Genomic DNA, 13,049 nt, shown 5'->3' on the forward strand with positions numbered 1-13,049 from the left:
ACTTAAAACTTAAAAACTCAGAATTATCTGTACGTAACATTTGTTTTATTTCTACCAGTTGAGTATATTTTGCAATGAAAACTATGTTTCTGACAGGCATTGAGCAAGGTACTACTAGAACTGCGTGCTGAGATGACCTCCCATGCAGAGCATCAAACAATTATCAGTGTCACACAGAGAGAAGAGGAGTTAAATATTCAGCAGATTGTTGACAAACACACCAAGGAGTTGCAGGTTAATTTACATGCCTTAAGTTGGATGTAGAGGTCCATTTGTTTCTCTCTGAGCTGAGCTGAATTTTTCTTTATGAAACAGGGCCGTATACAGGAGTTAAATGAGGAACTCTTAAATGCAAAAGAAAGTGTAAGTGTGGCCCAGAGCAAGGAGAGTTCCATGAGGGAGTCCCATGAGGGCCTGGTTGTAGAACTTCAGAAGAGTCGCAGAGCTCAGAGTAAACTGCAGGCTGAGAAGACTGGCTTGGAAGACAAAGTTACTAATCTGAAACTGCGAGTAAAAGGGCTCACCAGCAATTTGCAGGTCAGTATCTCAGATTCCATGCTGCCAAGTAAATTTGCCGATGTGCTTTAATAATTCCTGAATTCTTAAAAATGTGTACTTGGTTGTCTGTGTCATTTCCCTGTTGAGAAAATCTAGAGTCAAAACAACCTGGGTCCTATTTGTGGTTGATACGGGTTTAAACTTTTGTTTGAGAGCAAAATTATGTTAATCTGAGGAGTTTTGAGCTAGACCATTGTTTGCATTAGCGAACATTAATTTGCATTAATGTGAACCAATTCTTATCAGTGCATCTTCATCGGTAATCAAATAATTGCAAAGCAAATCACTCGGTACCGAACACTGTACCTTTACCGGTACCGACCGAATTAGGAAGAACAGTACAGTGCATTTTCATGCACTGTAACTAGAAAACGGAATTCCAGGGAATTACCAGTGCATGAAAATTACGCTAGGACAGACATGGTGGTTGCATAGATTAATAAAAGTTGATAGTTTAAAAGTAGACAGTTTAAAAGTTGAATGTAGATAGTTTAAAAGTTGTTAATAGACAGAGTTTAATGGATGTTGATACACATAGTTTAATGAATGTTGAAAGTTTAAAAGTTAAATGTAGACAGTTTAAAAGTTATTGATAGACTGATAGTTTAATGCGTGTTGATAGACAAATAGTTTAAAGGCTCTATATAGGAAGATAGTTGACAATAACTGACAGTTGGAATGGCCCTAATGTTTTTATTATTTTAACAAAGCTAATAATTAGCTTTACTAATTTACTATTTTAACAAAGCTAATAATGTTAACCAAGTTACTTAGCTAACTTAGCTAATGTTTTCTAGCAGTTTTTTTTTTTTAAATGTTAATAATGGTAATGCTGTTAACTATGCTAACAATGCTAACCATGTGACTCAGCTAACTTAGCTAATCATTTTTAGCAGTTATGCTAAGTTGCTAATTATGTTAATGATGTTAACCATGCTAATGATGCTAACTAGCTAGTGAGGACTTATTTTGAAACAGTTGAAGGCAGAGGATACAGTTGATGGGAGTCATAGTTGACTGACAGTTACAACAGTTGAACAGTTGACAATAGTTGAACAGTTGAAAAGTTGGATAAAGGGACTTTTATTTTGAAACAGTTGTGGACAGAGGAAGCAGTTGAACAGGATCTGTAATCTTAATAGAGCCATATTGTATGCTTAAAGCCTGAGACAGAGTATATAGTTTAAAAGTTAAATGTAGATAGTGTAATGGATGTTGATAGACAGAAAGTTGAATGGATGTTGATAGGCAGGTTGTTTAACTCATTGAGTGCCAAAACTATTAAGAGAATGAGACTGCATGCTTAAAGCCTGAGAAACTGACAGTTGATGCAGGTGGCCGGAACACCTGGCCTAGGATTCTAATTGCTTAAGTGCTCTATTATGATGTCATCAGCCCATGTTAAGTCTATGGGGAAATTTTGAATAGTTTTTAATTAATAGTTTAAAAAGTATAACAGTTACAAAGATGAAAAATACAAAGCCCCCATGTCCTAAGTAAGACCTACGTAACATAGTTTGAATGAAGTTTCTACGTTAAACGGTTGAAGTTGCATTAATTGCGTTAGCGGAAGAATAAGAATAAGAAGCCTAGGAAGAACAGTACAGTCCATTTTCATGCACTGTAAAAAGCCTTGGAAGAACAGTACAGTGCATTTTCATGCACTGTAACTAGAAATGCAATTCCGTGGAATTACACGAGGGGATGCAGTCTGCTGGTTAGGGTGTTGGTGGGGCTGTTGAGCTTGCTGCTAGCTGGTTGGTAGGGTAATTGTGATACCAGCAAAGGTGCTTTTGGAGTAACCAAATTTGAATCTTGTGTGACATGTCATTCTTGAGATATCATACTCAAGGTGTTTTTGACCTTGACATTTGACCTTCAACCTCCAACTTCAACTCACTTCATCTTTGAGTCCATAAAAACACTCGTACCAAATTTGAAGCATGTACGTCAAGCCGTTCTGGAGATATAATGCTGAATGCATGAGATATGGCTGGGACTTTTATTTTGACACACAGGAAACACTTTAACAGGATGTGTAGTTCAGGTAGAGGTAGAGATTGTATGCTTAGAAGCTGAGACAGTTGAATTCCTCACAGGTGACACCTGTGCCAGTGTTCTGATTAGCCTGGGAACTGCTCTGAGAACTACTTAACGAGCGCAGCTGGCTCTATTATGACATCACAGCCCCCATTCAAGTCTATGGGGGAAAAATACACTTGTAATTACAAATATCTCAAAAAGTATAAACTTCTCAAAAATGAAAAACGGACAGGACAGTAAAGCCTTGGAAGATCTAAGGACGATAACTTCAACCAAATTTGTACGTTAAGCGGTTTGGGCTGAATAGCACGCACAAAAAGGTAAAAAGAAAAATAATAATAATAATAAGAAGAAGTCTCCGGATTTCAATAGAGGGGATGCATCCCCTCTAACTAGAGAATGTAATTCCAGGGAATTACGAGTGCATGAAAATGAAGCTAGGACAGACAGCATAGCTTAATAAAAGTTGATAGTTTAGAAGTAGACAGTATAAAAGTTGAATGTAGATAGTTTAAAAGTTGTTAATAGACATATAGTTTAATGGATGTTGATTCACATAGTTTCATGAATGTTGAAAGTCTAAAAATGAAATGTAGATAGGTTAAACGTTGTTGATAGACTTATAGTTTAATGCATATTGATAGACAAATAGTTTAAAGGCTCTATATAGGTAGATAGTTGAGGATAACTGACAGTTGGAATGGCTCTAATGTTTGCTAGCAGTTATGCTAACTATGTTAACAACGTTAATTATGCTAACAAAGTTACTTAGCTAACTTAGCTCATGTTTTCTAGCAGTTTTGCAAAAAATGCTAACATGCTAACTATGTTAACCATGTGACTTAGCTAACTTATATAATCATTTTTAGCAGTTATGCTAAAATGTTAACTATGTTAACCATGTGACTCAGCTAATCATTTTTAGCAGTTATGTTAAAATGCTAATTATGCTAATTGGCTAACTAATTAGTGAGCACTTTTATTTTGAAATAGTTGAAGGCAGAGGATACAGTTGATGGGAGTCATAGTTGACTGACAGTTACAACAGTTGACAGTAGTTGAACAGTTAAAAAGTTGGATAGTTTAAAGGGACTTTTATTTTGAAACAGTTGTGGGCACAGGAAGCAGTTGAACAGGATCTGTAGTCTTAATACAGCCATATTGTATGCTTAAGGCGAGACACGGCAGGTGAAAACATCGTTTTTTCATGCACTGGTCAATTTCGAGATTTTGAGCTAGTATGTTACCTTAGCATGTATTCTATCACACTACTACAACAAAAAAGTCCGATTTACACATTTAGGTGTTTATTTCATTATATTGTGTCTACTAAAGCCTGTATATTTCTCCTAAATTCAGCAAAAGTTAGCATTCTAACCTTGCATGCACTCCAGCGACCGTGGTCCAAAACATAACATGTGTACTACCGTTGGAAAGCTCTGTTTTCCTGTATCACGCTATGTGATCCATATATGGACACTTCCTTTGTATCAGTAACCAATCTTGAAAGTTCAAAGGCGAGTCTAGGCTGAGAGCGGAATCTCATTGGCTGTCTTTCAAGGCTGTTTTTCTCAAAATGAGTTTCCGCTCACACTCTGAGCTCAAAAACTCCACTTCAGAAGCACATTACATACACCAAACTTTCTAGACTTATGCCTAACTATATGTCGAAGATTTCTACAGAGGGGTTTGTTGATATATTATTCCTAGCCTGACTTACATGACATTTTATGCCTAAAACATGGAAAAAAGCGATTTTTTAGGGCTAGTGACATAATTTTCTGATTTACAGGATAACAAAAGTAGATATTCATAAATCCCTCTGTAAATGTTTTCCCATCTAATATCTGAACATAATGAAAACATAATTTTGAACTTGGCTGTATCCAATGCTCAGGTTTCGTGCCTTAAAATGTATGCAAAATAGCGCATATTTAATTAGATAATGCCTAATTTGCATATGTAAACATTAAATTACAGCAAACTTGTAATACATTTTTTTCTCATATTAATGTAAGTAATCAACTGGGGAAGTTTCATAGTGATATCTGCTTGTTAAAATTTTTACCCTATTCACCTGTAGTGTCTCGCCTTAAAGACTGAGACAGCCTGAGACAGTGGCTGCAGGTGGCATAGGATTCTAATTGCTATTGTGATGTCATAATCCAATGTTAAGTCTATGGGGAAATTTTAGTAGTTTTTAATTAATAGTTTAGTTACAAAGTTGAAAAATACATAGCTGAAGTCACATAAGTAAGATCTACGCAACACAGTTTGAATGAAGTTTCTATGTTAAACAGTTGAAGCTGTATTAAACGCACAAAAAGCGTTAGAAGAAGAAGAAATCGGATAACAATAGAGTGCATTTTCATGCACTCTAATAATATTAATATTAAGAATAATTCGGATAACAGTAGAGTGCATTTTCATGCACTCTAATAATTCGGATAACAGTAGAGTGCATTTTCATGCACTCTAAAAAGCCTTAGAAGAACAGTACAGTGCATTTTCATGCACTGTAATAATAATAATAATTTATTATTAATATTATTATTATTATTATTATTATTGTTGTTGTTATTATTAATATTATATAAATTAATATAACTTAATAGTATACTCATGTCCATAAAATAAGGAATGCGTCCATTGAACAATATGTCAATTGAAAAAGGTTTGTGTCATTGCCGCACTTGAATGTGCCTTATTTTTCTGTTACCCGAACACTGTGTCTTCCATTGTCCCTTAGGATATCCTACATAATATACTCTTAAGATCAATATAACAGATGGAATTCCATTATATCATTGATTTATTACTTTTGTGGGAAGTTAATGTAATACATTTTTTTAACCTTCTCACCAACATGATAACTTCCTGCAACATATTAATTACATTGTTGGGAAATTATTACGTAGGCGGGAGTTACAGGCGCCCATAGGCATGACTCTACAGGTTAGTAGAGTCAAAAAAGTGGACTGAAGTGGGTAACCTAAATTATGATGATCTGAATTATTAGTTTAGTGTGTTACAATGTGCCTCTTTGGCCATTATGTCCTTTTATTTTGCAGTATCAGAATGAAAGCGAAAAGAAAGGGTCTTCAGTAGAAGGGTTACAGCAAAGCAAATTAGAGACATCAGAGCCTTCAGATGTTATGGTTGGAAGAAAGGATAAAGACAAGGTAAGTCACCATCCACTATGTCCTCATCTAAGAACTCAGACCATGACTTTCACCATTACATTCTATGTTGTAATTACTTTCAGTTGACTTTTGTTACATTACATTCTTAACATGACCATCAAATTGGCCTTTTTACATTACTTCTTTCTAGGGCTGTCATACGATTATTTTTTTTTTATTGTGATTAATCATAGAATTTCTCTAGTTAATCGCAATTAAATCACATATTTTATTACATGATTAAAATTCTATTACTCATCTGCAGATTTGCATTTCTGAACTTTCCAGAAGTTCATATTAACAATGTAAAGCAATTCTCACCAGTATATCTTGATTGGGAATCTAATGAAGGCAAAGAAAATTACTTTATGAACTTAAAGACGTATTTGATTATTTCAAATCAAATTTCAAACGATGTGCAGCGGGCCTGTGGAGTTGTATTGAGAATAATGAAATCTAATGTAACTGAATGTCGAAAGTGGAGTGCACTGCACTCATGTCGGCACCGGTGTCCGCAGTGCTTTAAGCACCATTCAGCCGATTGGGAGTTCAGAACTGCCTTGGTGTTTATTATCTCCATGACTACATGACTACTGATTAGGCAGAAGCCTACTAGGAAGTGTCTGTGGCAGTTTGAGGACAAGAAACAATGCATCAAAGGGTCAAAATAGTAGCAGTCAAAGAGGATCGTTGATAACAGAAGAAGCGATTGATAACAGCAGATCACACGCGCTTAATGCGATTAAAAAAAATGAAAGTGTTATGCTTGGTCCTTAAAGGAATTATCCGGAGTAAAATGCACTTTAGATCAATTTACGGATGATTGGGAGTACATACGTTGAGTTGACATCAAAATCATGTCATTCGGATGTGTTTTGAGAAAGTTCAATTTTACCGTTTTTAGTCAAAACTCGTTAGCCTGGAAGTGACCAGGGCATGTCATTTCGCCGCTACAAAACACTCCAGAGCGTGTTACTCCACACTCGGCAATCGACTCCTACGGACTTTCCCCTAAAGATGCCAGCTGCAGCAGCAACATTTCCGGAAAGGTACTGGCTTGATGAAATTCATTCTGGACCCTCTATCCGACCACATAAAGACCTCGGGATACTTCGGTTTGGCTTTAGGGACCCTCTACTCACTACCACGTAAGTGTAATGTTGTTTGGAACTGTAGAAGAGGTATAAAAATAGCATTTTGTAGTGGCGAAATGACAGGCCTGCGTCACTTCCAGGCTAACGAGTTTTGACTAAAAACGGTAAAATCGAACTTTCTCAAAACACATCCGAATGACATGATTTTGATGTCAACTCAACGTATGTACTCCCAATCATCCGAAAATTGATCTAAAGTGCATTTTACTCCGGATAATTCCTTTAATCGCATTGCAATTAACGGGTTAATGCTGATATCCCTACTTTTTAATTAATGCAGTTATTTTGTAAGGTGCAAATGCCCATCAAACCCTGTTATGTGAACCCTGTCACCTACTTGCAGACTGACCAATGAATCTGCCACGGTCTCTGACCCTAGTAGCCACTGCCATGCTTTGCCACTGCTGTTTTTTTGTTTTGTTATTAATTACAGATGATAAAGACGTAAGATTATTGTCATTTCGTCAGATAAGAGCACTTCTACCACGCATTCGCTGGAAATAAACTTTTTTTAATTTGATCATTTCAATTATTCAGTATTGGAGCAGGTTTGAGTACAGATGGATCCACAAATGAGTTTTCATTCTTGTTAATATTGCGGGATAGGCCATTTTGTCTTTGTGGATGTCTGCACTCTCGAGTGGCCTTCTAGTTAGCATATTAAAATGAGTATGATTGAGGGAGGGTGGAGTGTAATGCTTGTGCATGTGCGCTTAATTACACGTTAATTGGGATGTAGTTAGTATTAGTTTTGGGTCGTTTAAGAGGGGTCTAAAGACATTCCTATTCAACATATACTTAGTTGTTTAAGCGCTTATGTGTTATGGTTTGTATAATGTTGTTTTATTTCAATTGGGCTGTTAATTAATTTGACATGATTGTTTATTATTGATATTCTCCTTAATGTAGTCTTAGCATGTCATTGTTTTTATATTATTGATTGAATGGACATTATTGTTATATTGCCTTTCCCCTTTTTTTCCATTGTTTTTTATTAGGCTATTGATTGAATTGATATTATTGTGTATTATAACTATTCTCCTTATTATATGTGACCTACATTCTAATCTTTTCCCTGTTCAATTTTAAATATTATTATGTTGTTTGTATTTATGTGTCGCTTTGGACAAAGGCGTCTGCTAAATCCATAACCATAACCATGTACAAGGAAAAGCTGCGTGGAATGCTGTGTACGCACAGTTTCATGCATCAGATTTTTTTTGTGCGTACGCTACTTTCCAGGTTTGCATGTACGCAAGTATGCAGAGTTGTATTGAGAACAATGGAATCTAATGTAACTTAATGTCGACAGTGGAGTGCGCTGCACTCATGTCGGCGCCGTTGTCTGCAGCGCTTTAAGCGCCATTCAGCCGATCATGAGTTCAGAAGTGCGTTGGTGTTTATTATCTCCATGACTAGTATGAATTAGTATGAATTCCAAGCAAGTTTTTGTACATAAGGCCCCTGTTCAATGCCACAAAAGTGTAATGATGAAATATCATGCTTGAAATCAATGAAGTGTACAGCTACGGGATATTATGGTCATTTCTATGTATAGTGCTTTTGTGTTCACTGATCCATTGTTTAACTGCCTTGTAGTTATAGCATATTTATGGAAAATTTGTTAGAGTAGACAAAAACTGTGATGGAAAACATTAGTAGTTACATTTTACAACCTTGTCAGTTACTTGGTTTGTTGCATATCTGACCTATTTTCTCTGCTAAATAAGTTCAACCAGGTCAGCCATATTTCTGAACTCGTGTTTGACGGAAACTTGGAATATATTTTTAAATACCAGCTATTTCCTTTAAAATTATGATAATTCTCAGATTTCTTCAACCTCACTATTGTAACATACTACAGAATGTTCTAGTGTGGTCCAGTTTTGTGAACATCATGTGTTGAAGTGGCACCAAATGTGTTTTTTGTTTTTTTTTGCAATGCAGTCTAGTCATTAACATACAGTTATCCAACACAATTGCATATTTTGCGGTACACATGTATGTCATATGCATATGAAACTACCCTTATCTAGATGTATAATGTTTTTAAAAATGTTTAATGTCATGAACTGTTTTACAGATGTCAAAAGAAGAGATTACAAGGTGGGAGGAAGCTAAAAAGTGGCAAGCCAAAGTGGAAAAAATACGAAAAATACTGAAAGAGAAGGAAAGAGAGGTGGAAACTTTGTCAAAACAGTTGAATACAACCAAAGATCTCTACACCAGGTTTGATACATTTGTTCATTTTCCTTTGACGGTACTCATCGTAGCATAGTTTGTTAATTGGCATTGACACTTAAAACATACTGCCAGCTCTTCATGTGAGTAGGAGCACAACACAAGTTACCATAAAGGTAATCGCCACGTGGTTTACATGGCTCTTGGTCATTACAAAAATATGTTGAGCCAGTCAAGCAAATTGCCAGTTTAATCAGTTAGAGATGAAGCGCCCAAAGCGGTGACATCACATGCAATTGTAATTCATTATCACCATATTACAAAACAACTCTGGTCCTAAAATAAAGTATGACCACTAGAAGCAATAGAGGTGACCCCAATGCATATCAGATGGAAGCCATTCATTTAAAGGAGAATTCCGGTGTGATATTGACCTAAAGTGTATTGAAACATGATACCGAGTGTGAACGTATGTCTCATAGCCCATCTCGGCTTGTCCCCTGCACCAAAAAAATCTGGCGCTAGTTAGCGATGCTACCAACAGCTTTTTCAATAGTGGTGCTTCGCATCGGGCTAGCCATGCAAATAAATCACTGTTTTACACCCATTTACGAGGCTCAATGTATCTCCACACTTCATTGGTAGACTTCGAGGGCCCTGACATTTAAAAGCGAGACATTGAGAACTTTGAAAAAAAGTACTGGTAGTTTGCTTACAAGGCGATTTATACAGACAGTACCTTCCTAAGTTTAGCGTTTGCAGCCATCTTGAATTTAGTCGCTATATAAAAGCAAACGCAGTAAGAATGAACAGGTATGATAAGGGATCAGATTCCAAAAATAATTCAGTGGAAATGCATGGATTCCAGTTTCTTCCAGTAGCAGCAACTGGAATCCATGCATTTCCACTGAATTATTTTTGGAAACAGTGATTTATTTGCATGGCTAGCCCGGATGTCAAGCACCACTATTGAAAAAAGCTGTTGGTAGCATCGGCTAACTAGCCAGATTTTGGAGTGCAGGGGACAAGCCGAGATGGGCTATGAGACATACGTTCACACTCGGTATCATGTTTCAATACACTTTAGGTCAATATCACACCAGAATTCTCCTTTAATTTCCCGATGTGGACCGAGATATAATTTTTCTCTTAAAATGAGCTATGTAGAATCCCATCAACTCCGCTAAGCTCTAGGAACGCAACCAGTAAGGGGCAATGAGATTACTTTCCCTCCCTATAGTTAATTTTTCTTTTAGTTTTTTTAGACACTGGTTGTCTTCAGAGGCGGTCCTACCTTGTATGATGCCCTGGGCGACCACCCCCTCAGCCCCCAAATGTTGTTGTTCGACACCCCCCTCCTATACACCGCAAATTCTGGTGGATTTAAAACTACTGTTGTCCTATGTATAATCGCACAGCTAGAAACATAGCAAGAGGCTAACAACCATTTAATTAACGTTATCCTATTTCATGACATGTTTACTTAGGTTAGCATACAAAGTTAGCTAGCATGCTAGTGGGTTTCCCATTTACTGCCTATGGGTTAATAGCACACTAAGTTAACTGTTAGCGCTGTCTATTGTTCTCAAGCAGTTGGCAGACACTGAAAAAAAATACCAATGTGATGGTTACTGTACTCTCACTTATTGACTGCATTTTTCATGTTTTTCAATTACTAAGTCTACAGGCTTTCAGTGGTCTAACCTAGCAAATAAAAACATAGACATAGGAAGGCAGGACTTCCGGTAGCTGAGCTGCATGGGCTGGTGTATGTGAATTTTGGGGGCGAAACAAGAGTGCAGTCCCCACGTTTTAGGTAACAATGGGGCTTTGTTGAGATTGGTCTGCTTTAACAGTGGCCATTTCAAGTTGTGGGATTTGCATACGAAGAAGGTGACAATAGGCTTTGAGGTTCATTGTATGTCTATTTTACTAACCTACACCAGGGCAAACACAGTTTTACATCATATAACCCCTTTAATGGTGATTAGTACTCTGCAGGCTTTAAAAAGATTCATCATTGCATGTTCTTTTGGATCACACAGCTTCTGTCTGCCTCTGTTTCTGGAGAAAAAAAACATACTAGCATACTAGATGAGGACTTTTTCCAGACTTCAACAATCCGATTTGTTAACTTCACGTGGTTTCTTACCTTTGCAATATCATTGTGAAAGGTTGGAGGAGGAGAAAATTAATCTACAAAAGAAACTATCACGGAATCGTGGAGTGACTACAAATCAGGTCATGGAAGCACGGAGTCTGGCATCTGAAAAGGAGAATGAGGAATTAAGGAGGAGAAATGCTGAGCTGGAGCAACAGATACAAACTATAAAGTAAGTTAATATTGTGTTAGGTGTTTAAGGCTTAACAATTGGTTAGCAATTGGTTAGCATCTGAATCATTGTGTCAACACTCCACTTTGTGACCTTGAACAGACAACAACAGGCTTTGCCAAGAGATGTTGCAATAGAGGACCTGCACCTTAGGAACCGATATCTCGAAGACAAGATACTGTGTCTGGAGAGTGAACTTTCTAGGGAACCATCTGTAAGTCCCATTTATATATATATATATATATATATTACAACTAATATTGATGAAAAAAGTAGGTGTTTCCTGAAGAAAGGAAATGGACGAAGCATAAAAAACGCGAGAGATTGAAGATTCTTCAATCTCTCGCTTTTTATGCTTCATTCCATTTCCTTTCTTCAGGAAACACCTACTTTTTTCATCAATGTTAGTTGTAATCTAGTCTAGTTATAATTCATATTCCTATTGCTATTATCAGGACATGGTAATTGCCAGTTATCCCAAACTCATCATTTTAAAGTCACTTTATAGTATTACTATTAATGCATTTTTTTTTTTTTATGTTGTCTACTTTTCCTGCCTTATTTCCAGTTATTTTTTGGGGGGGCTTTTATTTTTAATTCATTTCTACAGCGAGCTACTAAAGGGAATGGTCCGTGTATGATTCATTCATTCGTTTTTCCATTTAAAACCGACAATCAAAAAATGAAAATGCACTTGTTTTTTGTATATCTAAAACCAAAATGAAAAACGTGTATAACAAGTTTTTTTTTTTTTTTTACATTTTCTGATTTTGTACTCAAAACAAGAATGGACAAATCAGATAAGTCACCGTTGTCCTCAAATAGAAAGCATAGCCTACAACGTTAATTTACCCAATTCTTCCGGAAGTCAGTTAATTGTTAAACAACATTGGATTAGTAAACTATGTCTACAGGTACGGGGGTTTAAAAACTGAGATTGTTCCTTTGTATTGCAATTCTATCCACACGGATAGGCTAACCAAAAACAGCTGTTGAAGGCTGAATACATCGAAGATATGACAATATTGCCCAATCAGAGGGCTGACAACATGTTAAAGAAAAGGGAAAACGTCACAATCTAAAAACTCTGCAACAGTTTTCGAAAATCTCCACTTTGGCCAGAGTTTATATATATATATATATATATATATATATATATATATATAGTGCCCGAAAACTGAGTTTTCGTGTGAATGAAAGGCCTAAACGCATTTAAAAATACTCGGCTACCTATAGACATGGCCCAGGTTATTATGTCAGAGACTTTTCTGGCCATAGACATATATAATATGAACTTTGATTATGTAAACTGAAGGTTTCAAGTGGTTTTCCACTTTTTATTTCCACTCCGTTGATTTCAGAGAAGCAGGAGGAGGTTTGAGTTAGGTTGATGTGTTTTTTTAGTGTCTGCAGCTTCAAGTTTGAGTAGATAATATTAATGCACAGCACTTCAACACGCGTGTGCACGTATTTTAATAAATAATAATAATACATTTTAGTTCTTACATAGTGCCTTACAAAGAACTCAAGGTCGCTTTTCAGAGTAAATACAGTGAAAATAACAGAGATAATAATAAACACAAATATTAAAAACAAAT

At 36.3% G+C, this 13,049-nt stretch overlaps 1 protein-coding gene across 1 annotated transcript in view; it reads left to right on the forward strand.

Moving 5' to 3' along the window:
- The window catches only part of cep290 (centrosomal protein 290), a gene marked incomplete in the record, with an annotated part of 207,938 nt that overhangs the window by 181,090 nt on the left and 13,799 nt on the right, over window positions 1-13,049 (forward strand). The window contains 6 exon segments of the mRNA XM_048256361.1: window positions 97-234; window positions 316-537; window positions 5,673-5,783; window positions 9,021-9,166; window positions 11,293-11,451; window positions 11,554-11,665. Coding sequence (XP_048112318.1) covers window positions 97-234; window positions 316-537; window positions 5,673-5,783; window positions 9,021-9,166; window positions 11,293-11,451; window positions 11,554-11,665 — 888 coding nt within the window.

The sequence above is a fragment of the Alosa alosa genome, chromosome 11 (assembly GCF_017589495.1).
Source record: "Alosa alosa isolate M-15738 ecotype Scorff River chromosome 11, AALO_Geno_1.1, whole genome shotgun sequence".
In the NCBI taxonomy this organism is placed as follows: domain Eukaryota; kingdom Metazoa; phylum Chordata; class Actinopteri; order Clupeiformes; family Clupeidae; genus Alosa; species Alosa alosa.